Source organism: Pelodiscus sinensis, chromosome 20 (genome assembly GCF_052426305.1).
Source record: "Pelodiscus sinensis isolate ZL-2025 chromosome 20, ASM5242630v1, whole genome shotgun sequence".
Taxonomy (NCBI): domain Eukaryota; kingdom Metazoa; phylum Chordata; order Testudines; family Trionychidae; genus Pelodiscus; species Pelodiscus sinensis.
This window is the reverse complement of record NC_143071.1, coordinates 18501364-18525795: the sequence shown is the minus strand read 5'-3', so window position 1 is coordinate 18525795 and position 24432 is coordinate 18501364. Positions and strand designations below refer to the sequence as shown.

The window sequence follows — 24432 nt, the reverse complement described above, 5'->3', positions numbered from 1 at the left end:
GGTGCACGGCTGCTCTGGAAGCCCCAGCTCATGCTGCACAAGGCTGTTAAGAAAGCTGTGGCTCACGCAATTGTCCCGAGTCCCAGCACACGGTGCACGCTGCTGCCTGGAGCCCCAGTGCTGGGTTGCTTGGCAGAGACACAGCAGTGATGGCTACCCAGCAGGGCAGCTGGGCCAGCAGGAGGTGGGGAGCCGGCTGGGAGGCTAGCAGCTGGGCCAAGGAGGCCAGTGGTAGGGATGCAAAAATGGCCTCCCCAGGTCTGGCAAAATCCCTCATCGGGGACCAGTCAGGTCCCAAGGGCACTGGACCAGGAAGGTCCAACCTGTAATTATTCAGATTTTACTGTTGTCTACTAGGGCCCAGTTCAATCCAGAGAGGCGTTTCCTTCTTTTCCAGACCTAGCTATTGGAGTGGATTAGGTTTTTTAAAATGCCACACTGAACTGTTAATCTTCTGCATAGTCCTCATCGGCTACAAGGGCCTTGCTGAGGTATGTGCTAACAGCTTTACTTTGTGTAATTCTGCTTCCCTCTCCCATCTATTTTTTGAGGGGCAAGAGAAAAGTGATTATATGGGCAAAACTTCAGAAGTGAAAATAATTGAGAGTGAAAACAGAGTTTTGGTGAGAGCTTTTCTTCATCATAGAAAATCATAGAACTGCGTAACTTCATTTTGGGTGCAGCAGTAGACCTTATTTAGAGCCTAATGATATGTATGTCCTGTTCTTTCTTTTGCCTTTCCTACACTTCATCTACCAAGGCAGCCAGCTAGTCCAATGGTACTTTTAATTGTAAAGGACCAATGCCATCTCTGAATTTTTAATCTTCTAGATTGACTGCTTTTTGTTAGTAATTCATTCTGTATCATCCAGGAGAAAATATCTCTGGAGAGGTAATTTGGGAGGGAATAAAAAAGCTGGTGGGATATTGACAAAAGTAAAAATACATATTGATTTTTTTTTTTGTAATCTTATTTAATCTGATTTCTAAAACCAAGTAAAAATTATGTCAGTGCTGGTAAATGTACTGTCAAATGTTAATGTAGTTAGAATTTGCCTTACAGAAAGTTATCTTTTGGAAAAATCAACTTTTAGCCAAAGTGCCTAGGTCTTGCTTCTTCCTGCCTTATCCATCAAATCCCTTTGAAATAAATTCAACAAAAAACAATGGGATCCAAAGCCTTTACACTTAAAACAGACCGTGCCCTTGATGCTCTCTATTGTCCTTCATTAATACAAGTTCATCCCTTATGGCTTTCTGGTCTTGTGGTAATTTAAAGTGTTGTCATAGTCAGAAAAGTGCATATTAAAAGTGGTACCTTCATGTTCCTACACTGGCTAATAATATACCAGAATTCCATTGACTCACTTAATTGTTGTATGCTTGTCTGCGCTAGGGAATTTTACCAAAAAAAATCACTGGTACTCTCTGTTCACGTGGTTTGTTTAACATTAGTTGTAAAAGAAAAAAATACAAGTAAACCAGTTCTGAAGCTGCCAGTCCTATTTGCATTTGGGCTTCCAACAGTGCTACTATTAGAGAATTTTAAATTCCCTAATATAAGCACTGCTTAAAATCCTGTGGATCCAGTGCAATTACACGAGAGAGATGGATGGAATCCTAGTTGCCTAGATTGTCACAATTGCTAAGTTCTAGATGAATAATTGTTGGTTGGTAAAAGGGAGACTATAGCTTGTTTCTCAGATCTCAAGTTTGCAGTGGTGGCAGTTAAGCCAATATTCTCTGGATTTATAAACTGAACTTGATTGAGAAGTTGCTGAGGGTAAATATGGAACTTACAGGCTATGGCTGTGTCTACATCAGAAAGCTTACAATGACACAACTGCACCTCTGCAGCTGCTTCTCTGTAAGCTATCAAGGATAAAAGACAGGACTATGCAGCACTTTAAAGACTAACAAGATGGTTTATTAGGCAATGAGCTTTCGTGGGCCAGACCCACTTCCTCAGATCAAATGGTGGAAGAAAATTTCTTCCACCATTTGATCTGAGGAAGTGGGTCTGGCCCACGAAAACTCATCGCCTAATAAACCATCTTGTTAGTCTTTAAAGTGCTGCATAGTCCTGTCTTTAGTTTCAGCTGCACCAGACTAACACAGCTACATCTCTATTACTATTCTATCAAGGATAGCCACTCTAAGTGGATAGGTGAGAGCTCTCCTGTTGACTCAATCTGCCCCCCCACCAACAAGCTGCAGCCCTGTCAGATAGAAGCTCTTCTACTGACATACCACTGTCCACACCAGTGCTTAAATCTACCTAAGTTATGTTGCTTGTGGGAGGCTAATTCACAGTCCAAGTAACATAACTTATGTCTGCTTAAGCTGTAGCATAGCTGTAGCTCAGTGGTGAGGAACTTTTTTTGTGTTGGGGGCCACTGACCCACAGAAAAATCTGTTGGGCCACACACAAGTGAGAAGAGGGAAAAAACCCTCTGACGTGGCTCCTTGTCTGAGAAGGAGAAAGATACTCCCCATATTCCTGTTGCACACCAAAGCCTACTAGTTTTTCTGTGCTCCTGTTCCATGCCAGCACGGGTTCCCCAGCGCAGGTTAGGAGATCCAGGCAAGCCTGCCATAGCCTCCCAACTTCAACACAGACTTTTCAGATAATTTGAAGTGACTTTTTCTCCTTCACTCTACCTGCTATAGCTCTTACAATGCATGGGGTTGATTGGGGCAGAATAGCAGATATACCTCTCTTGAAATAGGCATCATAAGAACATGTTGGTTTCCTAAGCACAGTTCTGCCAGTTTTGATGTATATGGAAATATGGTAAAAAAAAAAAATTGGTTTGTTTTTCATTTCCTACAGGTTTTGAATGAAGAATGTGATCAGAACTGGTACAAGGCAGAACTCAATGGGAAAGATGGCTTCATTCCCAAGAACTACATCGAAATGAAACCACATCCGTAAGTGGAGCATCCCTTTCCGTCTGTCTTGTTTTCATTTGCCTGTGAAATAATAGGTGGGGCTGCTGAGCACTTTGTATTGGATGCAGGACCTTAATCACTGCCACAGTCCTGTGGACTTTGTAAGGTATAAAGGGGTTACTTTTGGCTGCTGCACCCAGAAAACAGCACTGTTGTGATGTATCTTAAGAGTTGTACAGCTCTTATGGTTTGCATCAGTGGGACTTTCTCCTGCAGATGTCTTGAAGAGCATGGAGAAAGGGTGTGCTGGTGGAATCCAGGTAAATAAATTTCCTGGAAATTTCACAATGTTGTCAAATCTGGCAGCCAGAAGAGCTACAGTGTCTTTAGTGAATATCTATTAAACTTGTAGAAATTGATCTAGCATAATCTTATTTGGGGGATAAGGCAATATGCTGCATTTATTGTGAAGGCAAATTCATTTACTGTCCCCCAGATACTAAAATTATCCACCACACATACACATATCTAAAGATGGGATATAATCACAAGCCTCAATTGCTTATGCTAAAGCACTGGCTAGGTGGTCTAGACATGAGGAGAGGAGCTGGATCATGTTGATATGCACTGATGCTCCTGGAGGATGATAGAACCAAAAGACCCAATCCTATAGTTTTGCACCCATCTTTTTATTTATTTTAGTCCAAAAATCCTGTCCCTGAGTACTGTATTACCATGAGTCATCAGTTAACAGCAGATGTGACTTTGATCTTCTTTTGTTGATGGGGATTGTGTATCTCTGTCTGTCTGTCTTGGGTGGGTTCTTTTGCAGGGCTCACTTGCATTGTTCTGTCATCAAGGTGGTGCTGGCACCTGGTCACCCAGATAGGTTGGTTTCAGGGACTGATCCCTTTACACACCCTTCCCCCTCACATTTACACTTTTAAATCAGATTACATATGTACACACACCTAACTTTATTTAAAGTTTGGGCAGTACAAAGTTTAAAATGGGGTTTCAGTTACAATGTATAAAAAAGTTACACAATAAGAGATTCTTCAACTGCAATTCCTAACAGGTTACTAGCAAATTAATCCAAATCCCATTCATAAAAATTGGGCCACAATTCATGTGGCTACATAACATCGCATTGGTAGCTATAATTCATTAAAAGGGCAATTTCATTATTCATCCCTACAGATCCTTTATGCATTTTTCTATATTTTTGGTAAAAAACAGTCCTGTAAACAAGAGAGTGCCAAAGTTGTGTGGTTAAGCACTGCAAAAATCAGAAATAGTATGTGTTTAACTCTGCCCCTATGTTTATGGTACTTTGCAATGAAGATTTCAACAGAGTAACAGTGAAAAATTGCAGTCACATCGCCTAAATAAAGCTACTCTTGTAGCTAAAGCCCCAATTCCAGGGAAACTCTCATTGAGTAGCCTCTCAACATGTGTCCTTCATCAAATCTGGAAGAACCAGTACACGGGAACGGTACCATTCCATGACTGCATGCCCTCTTGATCATTTGAGACACTTTTTAGCATCTTCTCTTGTTTTCATGTTCTATTGAAATTCTAGCTAGTTAAAGAGTTTAACAAGAAAGCAAGTAGCTTTGTGCAGTACAGTCTTGAAGAGTGAAAAATCTTCTGGTCAGTGTAACAAAAGTTGACACTGGGGTTTCCAGCACTGTTGATGCTGCTTTTGTCAGTAGTTGGCTTCAATATGTAAGTAATAAAGAAGAAATTGCAGTTAAACAGAAGGGTGAAAATTCTTTCAGGCAGTATGCTAAGAATGTAGCGAGGAACATTTCATTAATGGTAGATTCATCCAGATAGGAAACGTGGCAAGACATCATTCAAGACATGCGAAGGTTACCTAAAACATTTTAAAAGCCTTATCTGCACTGGAAGAATTTTGCAGAAATTTTCCACTAATGTTTGTTCAGCTCTGCTGATGTCAGTAATGTTGGGAGCCCTAATGGAATTGCGCAGCTAGTGATTTTAAGCACTGTCAATTATATTTCCTCTGAGCAAGTTTAGATGAATATTTAAATGGAAGACATTGCTAATAAGTATTTCGCTCCATGCATAAGCAATCTTGGAAATCTTTCCCATAATTTCCCTAATGTAGGGAGTATATTAGCAGCGTAGGTGCTGCAATTAGAGGTGCTGGAGGTGTTGCCACCATACTGGTTTGAAGTGGTTTCATTGTATAACAGGGTTTATAGTTTCATTCAATGTGTCTCAGCACCCCAACTATAAAAATTATTTCAGCACTGCTGATTAGCTGTTCCAATAAACAGCAATTTGCTGGCAACTGACCAGGGACTTGAAAGTGTTAGGTTCTATTGTAGGACCAGCACCTCACAAGACATGTTGTGAGTGAGTAGCATGAAGATTACTTCAGTCAAGAGGGGTTAGTTCTTTAGTTTCCATCTACATAACCTGGACTGACTTTTCAATTTAAGACCTATCATAATGGGTGGCTTTTAATCTTATTGTCCAATAGTTGCCTTCAAATGCAATGTTTTGTTTTCCCCAGATCACATGGTGCAGAGCTTCCCATTTGCTTCACGATTACGAACAAATGAAGCCTGAAAGAAAAGAATTAGTCCTTCAATTGCCAAATTCAAAACCCTTTTAAAACAAAGGGTTAATCTGTAATGCACTCTAATTAGTAAAACAAAGATGTAAGCCGAGATACGAAGTACTCAATGAAAAATAACAGGAGGTTCTGGGAGGGAGACTTCCTGCTAAGTTGAGTTTTACATTTCATTGGGTTGCTTTCATGGTCTGGTTTGTGTTACACTTTTGGATTGTACACCTCAAGTGCTTGTGCACAACATCCTGGGTTGTTCACGCAGGTCTTATTGGAATATCTCTTCAATAACATTGTGACTTTTATGTATCAAGGAAATGGAGCGAAACAAAATGATTGCTGTGAATGAGGCCAGAAGAGGTGCCAAATTGCTGCTTGCACCAGGAAGAAATTAGTCTATATGCCTTGTGAATTTGGTATTTTACCAATCAATGCATCCACCTTCAGCATTGCAACATCAGCAGTAAAATCTGGATTTGTTTTTGCAGTCCTAACCGGACAAGCTTCACCCAGCATTACATTTGTCTCCAACTAGCTTTGTAATTATCACATATAACTATTCAGAAGGAAATAGTGGAAACCATTGGAATAGTGTGGATGCTTTCTTTGCTTTACAATTTGTGGCTATTCTGAGGATTTTGCTTGTTTTTAAACCAATCCACAGAAAATATTTGTGTGAAGTATTCCATAAAGCCAGAAAATTGTTGGTGGGTTGGATGTGTGCTCCTGAGCAGTTATGTATGTCTCCTTAAAAACACATTTCCTCTCTTCTTTTTTTTTATACATGAAGAATGCCTGAAGTGTATGTTTTTCTGATGGTTTTTACATTAAAAATTGAGGTCTTCTCTATCCTGTGAACTCTGTGGATGACTAGGGAGCTAAAGTAGAATTATGATCTCACAAGAGACAATGCTGAGCCATTGCAAAGATGATTTTTAATAATGTATTTAATTCAAATGTCTGGGAAACTGTTAAAAATATCTGTGCTAAGGATTCAAAACTGTGTTCCTCTTCACTAACGTACATTTGATATCTCTAATGAGCCAGCAAAACTAGGGAAAACTAATCTTGATTCAAACCAGTGCATAAGAAAACTCTCTGGAAAAATCTTTCATGTTTCCTTTATGCACCACAAAGATGGGGCGGGGGGAAAGCACAAAACATTTTTTTCCCTTTTGCTAGTGATAAAATATCTTTATAACTGAGCAATGAGAATTTGAACAAAGCATCAAACAATAGCAGAAACTATTAAAAGAATCCTCAAATTCTTAATGTAAGACTTGCAAAGTGTAGAATTAAGATAAAGTAAAAAGTAATTTTTACTCATTTTTTCACATGACCAAAAAGAATGTGGGTTAATATCTTGACTGAGTTCTGAGAGAGTCTCAATTAACGGTTTCTCACAACTGATTTTGAGAAATACAACACGCTGATGTGATGGTGGTAGGAGCTCCCCCTGCTGTCTCTGCAGCAACAAAGTGTGGATTTCTATGAGAAAATTGCAGAGAGGACATATTGGCTATATCTACGCTGCACAGGTCATTTCAGAATAAGCTATTCCGGAAGAGATTTTTCCGGAATAGCTTATTTTGAAAGAGCGCATCTATACATAAAATCCATATCGAAATAGCGCTTAGCTATTTCTAAATAGAGCATCCACACGCTGAATCGCATTTAAGGCCACCTGGAACCAGTTCATGGCATCAGGGCCATAGTTACTTCATGTGGCTGCAGCTTGAGGCTATCTGAAGCTTGTGCTTAAAGGGACCCCCCTGGACAGACATTTATCAGGTTTTCCTGCTTGTTTGCCTATCTCTCTGAGGGACAGCAAAGCATGTTCTCTGCATGCTCCAGTTGCCCTGCTTTTGGACACCACAGCACTCTCTGCTTTGGAGCCAGAGCTGCCTCTGAGCAGTCTTCAGCTCTTGCAACTTTTGCTGCAAGTCATGCAGAAGTTTCTGCATGCAGCCTGCCAGGCAATGCAGGAACCCAACCCCGAGCCCTTGTGGGAAACCCTCCTAAGATGTGAGCAGGTATGGCTCCTGCAGCTCAATCCTGCTGCCCTCCCCTGGACACCGTGCCCTGCTGCATCTGACATTTGGACACCAGTGCAGACTGGTGGGACCATGTTGTTTTAGAGCGATGGGGAGAACAACAGTGGCTCCAGAACTTCAGAATGAGAGAGGACACATTCATAGAGCTCTGTGAGTGGCTTGCCCCTGCCCTGAGGCGATGAGAGACGCACATGAGACCTGTCATCCATCTCTGGAAGCTCTCCACGCTGGACAGCTACCAATTCGTGGGGAACCAGTTTGGCATGGGGAGATCGACCGTCGGGGCCTTGGTCATGCAGGTATGGCATTCTTGGGCTATTGTCCCAGAATGGGGATGGAAGGATGGAATGGGCTTCCCTGGAGAAAGTGGAGGTGGTGCAAGTCGCCTCCCCGGGATGTTTTATTCAGTCCCGCCCTCACAAAGCCCTGCCACGGGTTGTGGGTTGGTTGCTCCTGGTGAATGGGAGAGGGAGGAGGATTAGAGTGGACTGGGGGAACTCTCAGGGGCCCTGGCACCCCTGTGATTCTCTGTTTGTCTGTCTCCCTTCTGCAGGTGGTCAGGGCGATCAATACCATCCTGCGTAAAGTCATCTGCCTTGGAAACGTGGACACTATCATCACTGGATCTGCCAACATGGGCTTCCCCAATTGCGGAGGAGCTATCGATGGGACCCACATCCCCCTCTGTGCCCCAGACCACTGGACATTTCTATACATCAACTGAAAGAGATATTTTCCATGGTCCTTCAGGCCATGACAGATCACTGGGGACAGTTCACCGACATATGTCGAGTGGTCAGGGAATGTACACGGCACGTGTGTTTCGGAGCTCGAGCATATTCCATAAGCTGTACTTCCCTGACCGCACCGTCAAGGTTGGGGATGTGGACATACCTGTCTGCCTGGTGGGGGATGCGGCCTATCCCCTGCAGCCTTGGCTCATGAAGCCCTACACCAGCCACCTCAACCCCTCCAGAGAATTATAGAGTGCTAGACTAAGCAGGGCCCATATGGTTGTGGAGGACTCCTTTGGCCATTTGAAGGCATGCTTCAGATGCCTCCTCACCCATCTGAACCTCGGGGAGCACAACATTCCACATGTGGTGGCTGCCTGTTGTCCTGCACGACATGAGTGAGGAAGGGGGAGGCATTCCTGCCAGGGTGTGGGGTGGAGGCTGACCACATAGGCCGGGCCTACAAGCATCTGCACACAGCTGCCGTCCAGCAGGCCCATCAGGAGGCTGTGCAAATCCGGGAGGCCCTGAGGGAAAGCTTCTCCTAGGGGACCAGTGACACTCTCCCCTGGGCCACCCCACTGGGAGCTTCTGCTTTACCTTTCACTGCCTTCCCTCCAATTACCCCCCCCCCCTTTTTTTTTGATGAAAAAATAAAGGACACATTTGTTTTTGAAAAACTCAAACCTCTGTATTTTTCATTTGGGGTCAGACTGGGGAAAAAACCTGGGAGAGGGGAGGAGAAAAGGTGGAAGGGGTGGGGTGAGAACCCTGAAGGAGGGAGCTGGAGGTAGGAGGAGGGATGAGGAGAGGCTCGGGCTGGGAGTGGTGCCTGGCTCTTCTGATCCCACTGCCACAGGCATGAGGCCCACAGGGGAGGGGAGAGGGTGTTGAGGGAGAAGTCAGAGGAGGAGTGGGAGGAGGAAGCTACAGCAGGAGCAGAGGCTGAAGCAGTAGCAGGCACCATGCTCAGGACAAGGGAGTGCACATCCATGATCATGGAGCAGCCCTGCACAAGCAGCTCCTGCCAGGTCTCATGATGCAGCTGCAGGTCCTCCTAGAACCAGAGGTGAATGGTGTGCTCCAGGGACCGGAGTGCCACCAGGTGCTGCCTCTGGAACTTATCCATGGCACTGTGGCGCCTGCGGATGCCTTGGGTCCGGGAGGCTGTCCCAGGTGGTGACCACCCCCACTTCGCAGCTGGTCTGGCTGTGGAGAATAAAGAGAGGTTATTTATTCCAGGGGACACTATGCTTGAAACTTAGCACCCACCTGTGAGCCGAGCGCGACAGTTCTCGGTTCTGTCACAGGTGATGTGCTTGGAGCGAGGCCATGTATGCTCTGGCCAGTGTGCCCAGATGTCCCTTGGAGTGGGTGCTGCTCTGAGACAGTGGGCATGCCCATGTGTTGTGTGTGTGTGTGTGTGTGTGTCTGTGTGTGTGTGTGTGTCTGTGTGTCTCTCTCCATGTCCCCTGCCTCCTTCAAGAGGTGGCGTGTGGAGGGAGGGGTCCTGCCCCAGGTGTCCCATCCCAGGGTCAGATGCATGGCAGGCCTCTCCAGACACCCTCTGGCCAATAGCACACGGGTCCTCTGTGGCAGCCTCCTGGGGCTGTGTGCCCATGAGTGGCATGGCACATGCTCCCACGTGCAGAGGTTGCTACACGATCCATGGGCAGCAAGGGCCAAGCGAGGAGCACCTTCCCTGTGTGATGGGAAAGTGATGGCACTCTCATGATGTACCTTTCCTGGCCTTGGATGATACCTGGGACACATCTGCAGGGAGGGGTTTGGGCTCCTGGGTCAGCTGGGTGATGATGCTGGCCTTGTCCAGGTGGTCCTCTTCCTCTACGATGGGTGTCTTGAGCCCAGAGTTTACAACTGGGGCGTAGGGGGAATGCCCTGCCCTGCCCCCCAGGATGCAGTCACGGTCTTTAAAATAAGGCAGCTGTGGGTCTCTACCCCAGAGTGGGAGTTGCCCTCCCTGACATATGCCTGGCGGAGCTCTTAGACTTTCATCCGCACCTACTCTAGAGTGCGGATGTATCCTTTTGTGGCTAGGCTGTCGGCCATCCAGCCATAGACATCCACATTCCTGGTCTGGTGCAGCGATCCTGGAGGTTGGTCTCATCACCCCAAACCTCAGTAAGGTCCAGGATCTCTGCACCAGACCAGGAAGACACACATCTTTTTCAGCCCCTGGCAGGCTCCTGGGAACTCTGACTGCTCCTTGCAAGCAATGGAGCACTGGTTGGGAGCAGCAGACTGGCTCCTTTTGGGGAGGAAAAGCAAGGCAAGTGCAGCTTGCAGGGTGGCTCAGGGCTGTCAGGCCTCCTGGTAGCCACAAACCCTTTCTGCAGAGGCTGCAGCTTTTAGAGCTCTGGGGGAAAGGAGGGGCGGCACAAATAGAATTTTGCTGAGTGTAGACAGAAAGGCCAGCAGGGCATCTTAGGGAAGGGCTGGAGGCCCCCTATTTTGAAATAGCAGCTATTCCCTGTCTACACAGCCCCTATTCTTAAATATCTGTTTCAGAATAAGCGTTGTTCTTTGTAGAATAAGCCGTCTGCTATTTCGAAATTATTTCGCAATAGCGAAATTGCTCGCATAGTTATTTCAGAATAACGGCCATTATTCTCAAATAACTTTGCTGAATAGACACCCCCACTCAATCCTGGTAGCTCCTTTACTCTTGGATACAGGGTAGCAGTGCAAATTAGCTTGTCCTTTGTGTTTGAAAAATAGTGTAACGCACACAGCTTACAATAAAGTAATATACATGTAGTTGATGAGTGATGTTTAGGTTTTGTAATTCGAGGATGTTTCCTTGGTCTGAAAATAAAACAACTTAGAGTGAAGTATAAACTTTCTTCATAAAGTTTCAGTAGAGGAAACAATTTCCAGACATGCTTCCTATGTCAAAAATATCCCTGTGACTATATCAGTTCCCTTTACATCAATCATATGAGGGATACAATGCACAGTATGTAAGACTGACACCATAGGCAAATGGTGAGAGGAGCTGGGGCTGCTAGTTATAGAAGAAACTGCCCATGATGTGGTGAAGCCTCTGTGCCTCTAGATCAGTGGTGTCCAAACTTTTTTCAAAGAGGGCCAGATTTGATGAAGTGAACATGCATGAGGGCTGACCATTTTGCCTGACATTCTTTGAACCATTAAAATTAAATGCAAATTAACTATTTTATGCAAAGTTTATTGCAAACGGCATACTTTTCATTTCGTCACATGGATGACAAATCTAAACAGGTGTTAAATCACTCTGCCTTTCATATCTGAAGGCCAGGTGGAAAAAAAAATCCAGGAAGCTGAAATATATGTCAGGAACATTGTAAAGTACATTACATATTATTGGTAATAAAGGTTGTCTGTTAACTTTTAAGTTCAAAAAATATGAACAGGAACATAACACCAAGTATACATGTTGTGTCCAAATATATTTATAACTGATTTAGACCATCTGACATTAACTGAGATTTTACAATGTATTCATCTCAATACATATGGATTCGTTGGGGGCCATAAAAGATAGATATTGCCAAATTATCTGTGGGGCCGTATTAAACCGGAACACAGGCCGCAATTGGCCAGCGGGCCGGACTTTGGACATGCCTGCTCTAGATTGTGCTTGATCCTGGAGAGCAGAAACTATTGTTCCTGCTTTCCAGGATTTGACTAAACATCAACTGAATAAAAGCCAGTCTTACAGATCTGTGTCCTCCCTGACAAAGGATCCCTTGGTGTGGTAATGGAAAGGAAGTTTTTTGGACTGGAGCCCTTGCTTTTGAGCCATGAAGTGGGCCCCCAATAGGAATGTTCCCCACACAGATGGGTTGTGGCACTGCTTCTTGACCCAGTTTGAGGTAACCTAGCATTCAGCATTTCAGCCATTCTGTCTCTGCCTGAAGATAGATCTGGTTTTCCCAACGCAGCACGTGCCCAACATCCCAAACCCAGTTGGTTTTGCTCTTCTTGGACTGGAGTCTAGATGTGCATCTGGATTAAGAAACCTGTGATCCATGAGCCGTGGGCAGCACCTAGCAGACGAGGCCTGTGACTTAATTTCGCCCTGGCACAGGAAAAGCTAGCTTCCTTTGCTCCTAGTCACATTGCTCAGTGCAGTTCTGTATGCATTATTCATAATCATCTGATCCAGAAGAAGCTGGAAATTGCTCTTTGGCACAAAATGCATTTTCCATTTGTGGAGGAGTGGTGCGGAACCTCGATTAGGGTATGAAAAGCTGCTGCTTCAACTATTCACAGCTGTAAATATGAAGTGTAGCCTTTGAAGAAATCTGAGGGTGAATTCTGCATTTCAATTTATTTAATAGCAGAAGTAATCTTGTTGCTTTCTCGTAGATGCTACTGAATTTACTGTTGTTTCTTCCTGTTAAAAATCACGACGACTTTGCTTGATCCAGTATAATTTGCTGTAACCCAAGAACCCCTTAATGCCAGCTGGCTAGGGAGTTACAGGAATACACTGATTTTGATATACGTACCGGAGAGAGAGAGAGGGTAACCTGGAAATTTTGTGTCTAGAGAGCATGTTATAATTTTGTTTTATGTGTAGCCATTTGTTTCCAATATACTGATTCACTATGTCCTGAATCTCTGGGCTTTGATGATGCACTTATTCTTGTATTCCCATAAATATAGCTCAGTGTGGTGGCTTTAAGCGCTAGTCTTGAGCTGAATCTAAAAGCTGGTGTTTATACTGTTTCTTTGGAAACAGGAAGCCTGGTAGTTCTGTGAGTAGCCAATGTCAGTCTGGATATCACAAGGGAATACTTCAAAGGGACATTGGGTATGTCTATTGTTAACCTGCAAGGCAAAGGAAGGATTGGCATTGCCTGGAAGAATGTGCTTGAGGGTCGACAGGCTGGTGGTGTTAGTGAGCTAGTACCAGGCTGAGCACAAGCTAGACTCCTTCGGGGGTGGCAGGAGGTGACAAAGTGACTCATCTGTCCTGGGAACCCCAAGAACCATCACATCTGTCTTTCAAAGTGACTGCTTCCCAAGTCAGTACTGAGGCACTGTGTTTTTCCTTAGGAAACTCAAGTAATAAAAAAGTGTGTGTAATTACTTTCCATTGACCATCTTCTGTTGCCAATAGTGAAACAAGTCCAGCTACTCACAGCAAAGTTCCTTCTTGGTGGGCCACATACATGCAGATTTCTTGGTGTCATTGATTAAAATGTGTATGTGCAACATGAGGAAGTAAACTTGTGTATCTGTTGCTCCAGAAACATAGAGTTCTACCCTAGAGTTTTAGTAAAATATTTCTATTAGCACTTGGCTGGCCCCAGAAGGGGAGTTCTTTAGTCTACTGGTTTTGTTTTGTTTAAGTAATAGGATTTGATACCAAAATACCCTCCTTAACCTAGGTTTTATCCAAGCAACTGGAGAGATTGTGTCATCCATGTGGGATACAGTGCTGCACATTTTCCTCCAGTCATTTCTTATTCTGTTTTTGTTGTAAATTCTGCCATTTCAGTGAGTTCATTTACAGACATACCAAGTCATCCCAGTGTAGTAGAGAGACAAGTACAAAGCCCCTCTTGATGGCATCGTAGTGGCTGTTACTCGCAAGATGAGGTGGCATGCTACTTGTAAAGGTCCTGTAGCAGGGGTGGGCAATAATTTTTTTGGGGGGGGGACACTTCACCAATGTTGGTAGTGGCTACGGGCCAGCTCTGTAAGGGCTGAAGGAGCAGTTCCCTCTAGGCCCCCCATGCAGGGGGAGACTTCGTGTGCTCCCCCATGGGGTAGCGGAGCATGGAATGTGTCTCACCGTGCCCCGCCCTGCCTGTTTTGAGCAGCCAGTTCCTGCTGGCACTGCGTGCCCCAGGTGCAGGGCGGAGACTTCGCGTGATCCTCTGCCCCCCAGTGTTGATTGGTCTGGGAGTGTGGGGGGCGGCGGAGTGGGCTGCAGGCCGGATCAAATGGCTTGGTGGGCCGCATACAGCCCGCGGGTTGCAATCTTGCCCACCCCTGTTCTGGAGTGTGGGGTTAGGGAGCAATTCTGTCCATTACCATTCTTCATTTCACAGCTGTGTACGTGTGTCTTCCTGGTTTTTCCATGGGGAGGGGATTGACTTTAATTCTCATGTTTCTTCCACAGGTGGTTTTTTGGGAAGATCCCCCGAGCAAAGGCTGAGGAGGTGTTAGGCAAACAGAGACACGATGGTGCCTTTCTCATCAGGGAGAGTGAGAGTGCTCCTGGGGACTTCTCCCTCTCTGTCAAGTGAGTAATGCTCTGAAGCATCCAGTGTGCAAACTGGATAAAAATACAAACCAGTGTTCCTGTTTTTCACCTCTGACATTTTCCCACAGGGCTAGTACCAGCTCTGCTCTTCCAGGGACAAGTTCCTGTGCTAGGTCTTGTGACAATAAATATGGGTGCTCTATCCTACTAAGAGTTACAGTGCTGAGTTGATGGTAACAAGAGATTGTCCTGTTCTGTGTGAAGCAATGTATTGGTTTGGCGCTTAGCGCAAGGAATGGGACACCATTACTGCATAGATGCTGAAGAATGGGAATATTCATGTACTGTTTTCCCTCTTTCTGCTCTTCTCATTTACTGTTCTGAGGCTCTGATCCTTACCACCTTCTGCTCTTGCTATCTGGCTGGTTGAGGCACATTTCAAATGTGCTGTGTTTCCTAACTGTGGGAGGCACATATTTTGGGAATATCCTTGTTCTCCAACATAGGGATGTGGCAGTGTAAAAATGAAGCATACTTCTCATCTCAGTAGATTCCATCTTGGCATTGACGGGAAGATTTAATTTTGGAAATGTAGCTTTGTTGTAAGGAATTATTTAATATTGTTATTTTGGTAGCATCTAGAAATGCTTGTTTAAACTGCTTTAACAGTAGCTCCTGTGTTAGTGGGTGGTGAGTCTAGTATATCTCTTCACAAACTGTGAGAACCCCAAGAGACTGCTGTGAAATACAATGGAAATGTCTAGGACGAGACTCCCTCCTTCTCCTCCACTCAGTCGCATACCCTTTATTGGGCAGAGTTAAGCAAGATATCCTTTGGAACTTAGGTAACATATTTTGATTTATCCAGCTGAAGTTGCTACTGAATACCAAACTTTCCATGATTATCAAAGAATGGTACCTCTACAATGTTTCCAGCCCTTTTCTTCTGTGATTAAATTCTGGGCTTCATTATACGGAGCACAGAATTCTGCCATCATGCTGGCCACGGCTTGACAAACGGCAGCAAAAACTGCTCACCAGCCCCGTACTGCGCACGCGCAAGACCAACATTGCGCATACGCGCGCTGCCGATGAACCGGGCGCGTGGCTGAAATTTACTCGCGACGGGCAAGTAGATTCTATAGTTTGTCGAGCCCTGATGCTGGCTGGTTTTAGCAGTGCATTTATATTCTCCATTTGACACAGTAATCAGTTAAACTAGAGTACAGTACACACAAGGCTTTATGACCATAAATAAGATGTAAATAGAACCTTCATTCCAGGGAGCTTACTTTACAAAATGAACACATTTATTCTTAACACTGGGGGGAGACCATGGATCATCTCTGCCTGCCTGGTAACTCAGTGTTAGCTCATCTAATGACACAGTTCTCAGTTTTTGAGATTTTTCTGCCGATTAGCTCTTCTGAACGGGCTTACTAAAACTTATTTGCAGGAACTGAAGTGGAAAGAAACTGAGAAAGGGATACTTGAAGCAATAGCCATTGAATACTGCAAATGTGACACTTGCTCATAACAGTAGAGCAGGGCTACTCAACCCACGGCCTGTTTGTTTGCCGCCCATGGTGCGGTTTGGGTTTGTGGGGCTCAACATGCAGCCTGCAGGTGGGCTCCTTTGAACATGGCCTCCACTGGGAACACGCTCCACAATGGCAAGGTGTCTCCCAGGCAGGGTGAGCATTGAAAGACACAAGCGGACAGGCTGGCTGGAACAGACGGGTACAAGATGTCTGCATTTCTGGCCCCCAGGGAGGAGGTGCCAGGAGTGCTGGAGCATTGTGGGAAGTGCTGGATGCTTAGCGTTGTGGGCAGAGCCTGAGAAGTGCTAGCTGGCTCTCACTAGCCATGTTTTGAGTCCAGCACCAGGGCTTACGGCTTAACCTTTGTATTCATGCCCGTCAGTGTGAGAGAAGCGATTTGCATTTATTTGCATCTATTTTTTGCATGTATATGCAACCACACTTAAGTTGAAGCCCTTTGCATCTGCTGTGAGTTTCATTGTGGCCCCTGGGGCTTCCAAAGTTGAGTAGCCCTGCAGTAGAGTGTACCTCTCCAGGTTTTGAAAGACTGTAAACACCAAATGAGAACTTTTCTTGGAGCTATAGAGGGAAAATGTTGTAATTGTGTCTACATATGCCACTCTACTGATAGCCTGTTTGAGTTTCCCCTTCCTTCAGAAGAAAATTGTTAGAAGCAAGAGACGGAGGAGTCTGTTAAATATAAAAACTTTTGTATATTCACATACCAACAGAGTAAGTTAAAGTTGAGTTAAGGATGTTGCTTCTACATACCTTTAATGTGAATCATACATAGGTGCCCCATAGTCACCTGTATTCCTGGGGAGATCATGTGGGATTTTCAGATGCTAAAGGTCCATGTTGTGCTTTCGGCTTCCAAGTTGACATTCTTCCAATTTCTAAGTTACCTATCTTTGTTCAGGCGAGAGAGCAGTCCTTGCTATCTGTTAGGTCTGAGTGTCTTAGCATAGCTATATAGGAGGAGTCTGCATTCCACCTGCCACTCTGTTTATCTCTCCAGACAGTATTTTTATTCCCTCTTTCATGAACATGAAAGTCACAAACTTTGTTTTTTATCGTATTTATACTTTCAAAATATACTCCAGACACCACCTTGGAGATCCCTTTTTCCCTCTGCAAAATATGAGGAAGTGCAAAAGCTGCTTTCCACCAATTCTTAGCCTGTACATATAACAGTGGGTTAGTGATTCTGAAGATACAGAGACATGGAATTCACAGCCATTAAGAAAGGAGCCATTTTATGCGATTTATTCTTGGAATTGGTTTCCATGTCCTGTCATTCTAGGAATTGAGACTCAGTGTGACATGCATGTAATCTCTCTTCTTTCCCTCTCCCACATCCCAGGTTTGGAAATGACGTGCAGCACTTCAAAGTGCTCCGAGATGGGGCTGGCAAGTATTTCCTCTGGGTGGTGAAGTTCAATTCTCTGAACGAGCTGGTAGATTATCACAGATCCACTTCTGTCTCCAGGAACCAGCAGATATTCCTCCGGGACATTGAACAGGTGCCACAGGTAAGATGGTGGGAGACAGAAGCATTGCCATTGTAACAAAATAGAGAGTTCTTTGTCCACAGTCCAGGGTCTGTAGGGTTGCTTCCATTTTCAATAGGAGGATGTGGAAAGAGAGAAGTTACCTGTTTAACTTCCCCTTCTGATGTAGAATTATTTGATTTCAGAATTAAGGACTCAGAATCGTAACACACTACTTGTACTGAGAAATGAATGCAACCTTTGTGCCCTCTTTTAGGTGGGCTTTGTACCATGATGAAAAACTTGTTAATCCCCTTTTGGTTTTTTTGATCATCCAGTTGTCATCTTTAAGGATGATTTGGGATGATGCCTATCCTTCAGTACATAAACACCATAATGAGTCTGCCTGTTCATTCCCACCAGTAGAAATGGTCATAATCATGTTACATTCCCTTCCTCCTGCTACTTTCATGGGATTTTGATTTCGGTTCGAATTCGTTTTTGGCCAGTAGTGGCCTCAGCAGAACACTGCCCACCCTTAATATCATAATGTGTGCTTGTGAAGAGAAATGCACTGTAGGGCAGGGGTGGGCAAAAGGGCCTCTGCGGGCCAAATCCAGCCTGCAGAAGCCCTGCTGCTCCCCCCCCCATTCCCAGACTAATTAGGGCCTGGGATCAGGGGAAAGCACACCATGTTTTCTCCACCCTGCCAGGAGCACACGGTGCTTAGAAGCACCACACGTGCTTGGTGGAGGGGGGGAGGCTTCACTCGTTCCCCAGGCCCCAATTGGCCTAGGGGCTGAAGGGGGAGTGCATGAAGTCTCCTCCCACTGCCAGGGGCTTAGGCTCCTAGGGGGAACTTCTCGTGGAAGAGAGGGGTTAAGGCACTCCCCCACCCCCAGACCAGTCATAGTCTGTGGGTGGGGAAGCAGGGAAGCCCCGCCCCTTCCGTTTGAGGCCCTGCCCATTCCAGAGCTGCCTGGAGCCACTTGAAAAATTTCTGAAGTGGCTCCCAGCAAAAAATTATTGCCCACCCCTGCTGTAGGGGATGGAACTTCTCTCCGTGAGCTTGCTGGTTTGAATCCAATCCAGACAGGTAATGACCAAAAACTGTGATCTAAGGGAAATTATTGGTTTTAGCTTCGCTCCCAGATGCACCAAAACACCATCACATTGGTTAATAATTGGAATCTGTTAGGCTGCACAGGAAGACATCTCACCATTAGATGTGGCCCCTTCAGTCCAGGCTTGAGAGATGCTGGAAAGGCTGAGTGGGGGAAATTTAGGGTGTCTAAGCTAGTGAATGAAGTAAAAAATTCAAGCCTGAGGTGATGCATCCCTGCTAGCTCTGATTGAGCTAACATGCTAAAAATGGAGGTAAACCTGCAGTGGCACAAGCAGCAGGATCTTGCTGCCCCAAGTATGATCTTGTCTGAGACCGGAGGTATGGACTTTGGGGCATTGAGCCCCTCTCTCACAGCTTGTCCTGCCATGGGTATGCATCCATTTTTATTATGCTAGCACAATCAGAGCTAGTGTGGGTATGTCTTTTCAAGCTGGCATTTACACCTTCCAGTTCTAGTGCAAACATGCCCTTATGCTGCCTTGTCCATGCTGTATCTAGTCCAGTGGTGCCTGCAGGCGCCATGGCGCCCACCGGGCCATTTCTGTGCAACTGCTGAGTGATCAGGGCTGCCCCCCTCCCCTCGGGCGCGCGGTGCAAGGGCTGTGCCAGCCTTAGGGCATGCGGCGTAGGAGCGGTGCCGGCCCGGGCGCCCAGCGCAGGGGCGGCACAGGCCCCAGGCGCACAGCACGTGGGCGGTGCATGTGCTGTGCCAGCCCCAGGCACGCGGTTAATGGGCGTCCCCATCCCTGAGTGGCACTGGCCCTGGGTGCGCAGTACATGGGCTGTTCTGGCCCCGGGCGCATGGCATATGGGCGGCCCTGCCCCTAGGCGTGAGGCACAGGAGTGGCGGTGGCCCCGGGAGTGTGGTGCATGGGTGGCGCCGGCACTGGGCATGCGGCTCTGGGTGGCCCCGCCCCTGGGCGAGTGTGTGGCCCTGCCCACGGGTGCCCGGCGGGTGAGTGGCCCCGCCCCTGGGTGCCCGCCAGCCCCAAAAGGTTGGGGACCACTGATCTAGTCTATAGATAAACAGAAGCTTCAGGGGGTAGCCGAGTTAGTCTGTACAGGATACACTTAAAAAAACAACAAATAGTCTGGTAGCACTTTAAAGATTAACAAAACATGTAGATGGTATCATGAGCTTTCGTGGGCACAGCCCACTTCTTCAGATGACATCTACATGTTTTGTTAGTCTTTAAAGTGCTACCAGACTGATATGCAGAAAACAGATTGGATAATGTCTGTCCAATAAAATTGCAATCAACAAAAATAAATGGCAATTAGTAAACTTCAAATGGAGGCCTGTAAAATTTCAGTGCGATCTAACGTGTCTTGTTTAGGGAAGAAATGAAGCGTTGTGGTATAAGGTTGGGTTACAAATACTCAGTTAATGTTGTGATCTGTGTGAGACGCAAACTGAGGAAAAATAAAATCAGCGAAGCTTTTGGGATAGAGAAAGGAAAGGGAGAAAAGGGACAGGGATGCAAAGGTGAAGGGAATATTTACTGGAGATCCAAAAGCATATACAGTATGGGCCTGTGATAAGATGTGGTCACAAAGAGGTGTCTTCCAGTCAAAATGCCCACGAGAATCCACCCTCTAAAATTTTATTGTAACTCATTTTTTAGGTGAATTTGACTATTTCAGAGGCCTCTTGCATTCTAAACTTATCCTTTGAGCATCTTGTCACAATTGACGAAAGAGGCAATTTGCAGAGAAATTAAACAGCCCAAATGTTTTCTAGTGGCTCCTACTGTTGCAGAGCTAGAATGCAGATGGAGATTTGTATGCTGAGAGTGATGTTCTCTCCTGATTTTTTTCCCCCATGCAGCAACCCACATACGTTCAGGCCCTTTTTGATTTTGACCCCCAAGAGGAAGGTGAACTCGGCTTCCGCCGTGGAGACTTTATCCAGGTCCTCGACAATTCTGATCCCAACTGGTGGAAAGGAGCCTGCCATGGACAGACGGGCATGTTTCCACGCAACTACGTGACCCCAGTGAACCGGAACATCTAGAGATAAATATTAGAGATTATTTAAAGAAAACCAGAGAAACAGTAAATACACATACAAAGTCCTAACTACAGCTGGAGATCTAAAATCACAAGATGGTAAAACATGATTCACTTCTTACCACAGTGATCTTCCTTCACTCAGTATGGAACTTTGGGGGTGGGAGGGAGAGTTCAACTTACATGCCAAAATTTACCTTTAAATTAAACAATTAATAGATTTCCTCAGCTGCTCCTGGGTTTGTCCCATTCAATCTCTTCCTCCCCCGCACCCTCCCCCCAGCCCCTTCACCTCCTCTGTCCATCAGTGCATGAAGTTTTAATGCCATATAAAGTCCTAGCCATGCTGGAAAAAGGAAAAGGGAGAAACTCTGCTGGTATTTTCTCTCTATGCAAACAGTCTTCATTTGACATGGAAGGACTTGAGAAAAGAACCAAATCTACTGTCCTGCCTTTAAAAAAACAGCTTTTCGCCTTCAGCATTTAGCTCTTTTTGGTTGGGAAAAGATGGTGTTTTCTTTATTTTTCCTTCTCCTTTGCCACTCTCCCCTCTGAAGCTCAGCAGCTTCAGAGCAGAGTGCAGGAAACAAGCTTTTTTCCACAGTCAGAGAGCTGCTTTGAGAAAATTCAAACTACAATCAGAGTCTGTTCCCTTTTATTTTCATGACGGCTTTTTTCTTAAAGGTGTAAGGTTGAGCACAGTCTGTAATTTTTTTCCATAGTGCCTTTTCCTTTATTTTCTTATTATTTTTAAGTTAAAAGGACAGTCCAGAGGTTTTTTCTGCATACGTGTAAATATTTTAGGAGGGTAAGGGGGGTAGTTTTATCAATGAATATTAAAAGACATCCACAAAAAAGATGGAGCTTTAATATTTGTCTTACCATCTGACCTTATTTAAAAAAAAAAACAAAAAAACAAGGCATACACAGTGTTGTAAGTAGCAGCACAGATTGCTCAGAGATGAGGAACTGCAGCCAGGAGCCACAGGAAACAGGAAAGAAGGATTGCATCATTAGGTCTGTTTATAGAATCTAGAAAGCTGGGATCGGTAGGACCTCAATAGGTCATCTAGTCCAGTCCCCTACACTAAGCCAGGACTAAGTATTATGAGCAATGGACAAGCATTGAGCAATGTTTTATCAGAGCACCATGGCGGGAGATGATAGTTCTGAGGTATCTGAGGAAATGTCCATTTCTCTTGGCAGGAAGCTTTATATTACAGGGAAACCTCAAAAATAGTTCTTGAGTACACTTTCAGCTATTAGTGAATGTTCATACATACACACGGAATCAACAGTTTGACTCCCTTCAAGCTGGGTAGGGAATATTTGCAATCACGTTTTGTTCTTGAAAAGAGGAGGTGGCATCACTGTTCTCCACTTTTTCCCAACCCCGTCCTCCTTATGCCAGTGTTACATAATTTAAGAAGTGGATTCTTTCTTTTCACTCCCCGTTCCCAGCAGGCTGTGTGATGACTGCATTCCCCCTTCCCTCACCGCAGTGGCGTTCATTAATGTCATTAGCTCCTTCGCCAGAGCAGTTTGATGTTGATTTGACAAAGGAGATAAATCAAACTACAGAGCTTTGTGCCAATCTTCAGTTGCGTTGTTTGCTCTGGCAGCCATGTAGCTGAACCCTTCACCCCAACAATAACCTCCCTTCCCAAACTGCAACTGAAATCTCCTGCCCAAGTGGAGACGTTCCTGCATTGGCAGGTGCCTTTTTTGTACTAAGTGTTACAGATGTTTTATTCCTGAGACGAACTTTGCCTTACACTTCATTTCTCCAGCAGATGAAAGAGAGAGCTACCCTGTAGAGTTATTACTTTCTCTCCCTGTCCTTGCTAGCTGTCATTCACTCTGTCTTCTTTCTAAAATGATTGGAAAAAGAATCTATGGCATTCTACACCTGGACCATTTGATTGTTTCCTTATTTTGAAATTGGTGTATATCATGCAGCCTTGCAGACATATGTCTTGTGTGTACATATATTAAAAAAAATCAGTGTTTAAATAAAAATGGCCTATGTACTTAATCCTCTAACTCTGCAGCAGCATTTGGTAGATAGTAATTAACTGTGAATAATAAATATACAATGAATTCTTCACTTTAGCATCTGTCTGTTATTTCCATTAACTGAGCAAAACATCAGCCAGTCAAACTAATTTATAATGTGTAAGTCAGTGACAAGGAGGAGATGGATAAATTGAGAACAGCATAGCCTCCTGGGTTCATAGAGGTCCTGTCTGCTGCTTGCAGACATGAAAAATCCTTTTCCATTATCTGAAGGGTAGGTGGAGCCTAGATGTTTCTTTGTTCCTTGCTTAAAACTTTTTATTGATCTCCACAAATGGGCATGAATTGCTGACATGAAAGAAGGAATCATTGGATGATTTGGTGTATCCAGTCTGACTTCTGTCTGATAGTTTCCAAGTAGTTTATTGCTCCTCTTTTATTGAAGGACAAAGTGGGGGAAGGAGAGACTGGAATCTGATTTCTGAGGACAGCATTTGTATTTCCCATTGATAAATGATTTTTTTTTTTTGCTCAGTTTGCACTTTGGCCTTCCTTATGGATTACATCTAATTGTGTGAGTTGGTTCCAAAGCACTTTGAAATGAGACAAGAATTAGGGATATAAAACATTGTTTAAAATGTTAACCAGTTAAACTATAGATTCAACTGCTTAACTGCTTGCCACACGGCATGGTGTGCCTGGTTGGGCTGGAGCACCCCCTGCCTGGGCCTGGCTCCCAGGAACCCTGTAAGGCTGATGCTTACCGAGTAACCAGTTACCCATTTATACCCTAACCAGAATGGCTTGCCTGGATCATGCCAATAAGCTATATCAATGCAGTGGTGGAAATGGGCCTTGAAAATCTGTCTCCATCAATATCAGTTGTATGACTTTCCTATAACCCCCTTACTCTGTGTAGATAATGTTCATACATTCCATAGTGGGGTTTAAAGCATAATAATTGAAAGGCTGACTGACACATGAGTTCCTTTAATTATCAAAGAAAATCCTTTTTAGACTAGGAATTCTTTCACCACATCTGTTCTGGAGACTGTCTCTGGCAATATCTAAATTGTCTAGTGAAAATTTTTCATTGTTCTGTGGTGTTATGGTCTTTATCTTCTGTTGAAAGTTTAGAAAAATTCCTTATGGCTTTAAAGGAATCTAAACACATTTGTCATTTTATATGGTCGTGTAATAATAATAATAATGGTGGGACTTGTTTCTTGATTTTCATTAAAAAATCCCTTATAAGTAATGTGTATCTCTAAGGCTATTGCTTCCAGGTGCACATACAACCACCACCATTGGTGCACACCCAAACACCACCTTCTGACAATGCAAATATCAAAATTAGGATTAAAGATCTCCATGTTATGCTTATTATTATAAGTAGCACACACAATCTTTTCCGGGGGAAAAGGCAGTACACTACATTTCTTTTTTGGGCGATGTCCCCATGAGTGCTCTACTGTTGGTAACGGGTCATCCCCAGAGCCACAGTTTGGAGCTTTTTCTCTAGTAGTTTACTGTCAGGACGCGCGTGCACAGGAGGCGACTAGTGGTTTGACAGCGGCCTCGCGTGCAGCTCGACCCCTCCCTTCAGTTCCTCTCTTACTGCTCTTGGTCGCAGACAGAGTTCCTCAGCTGTCTCTCTCCTCAGGGAAGAAAAACAACAAATGGTCTGGTAGCATTTTATAGACTAACAAAACATGTAGATGGTATCCTGAGCTTTCGTGGGCACAAC

General features: G+C 44.7%; 1 protein-coding gene across 1 annotated transcript in view; it reads left to right on the top strand.

Annotated features, from left to right (window-relative positions):
- GRB2 (growth factor receptor bound protein 2) overlaps nucleotides 1-22776 on the top strand; it is an 83273-nt gene extending 60497 nt beyond the window's left edge. The window contains exons 2-5 of the mRNA XM_006136426.5: nucleotides 2834-2931; nucleotides 14419-14541; nucleotides 17407-17575; nucleotides 20488-22776. Coding sequence (XP_006136488.1) covers nucleotides 2834-2931; nucleotides 14419-14541; nucleotides 17407-17575; nucleotides 20488-20673 — 576 coding nt within the window. The 3' untranslated portion in view covers nucleotides 20674-22776. The remainder of the gene's footprint in view (nucleotides 1-2833; nucleotides 2932-14418; nucleotides 14542-17406; nucleotides 17576-20487) is intronic.
- The last annotated feature ends 1656 nt before the right edge of the window (nucleotides 22777-24432 follow it).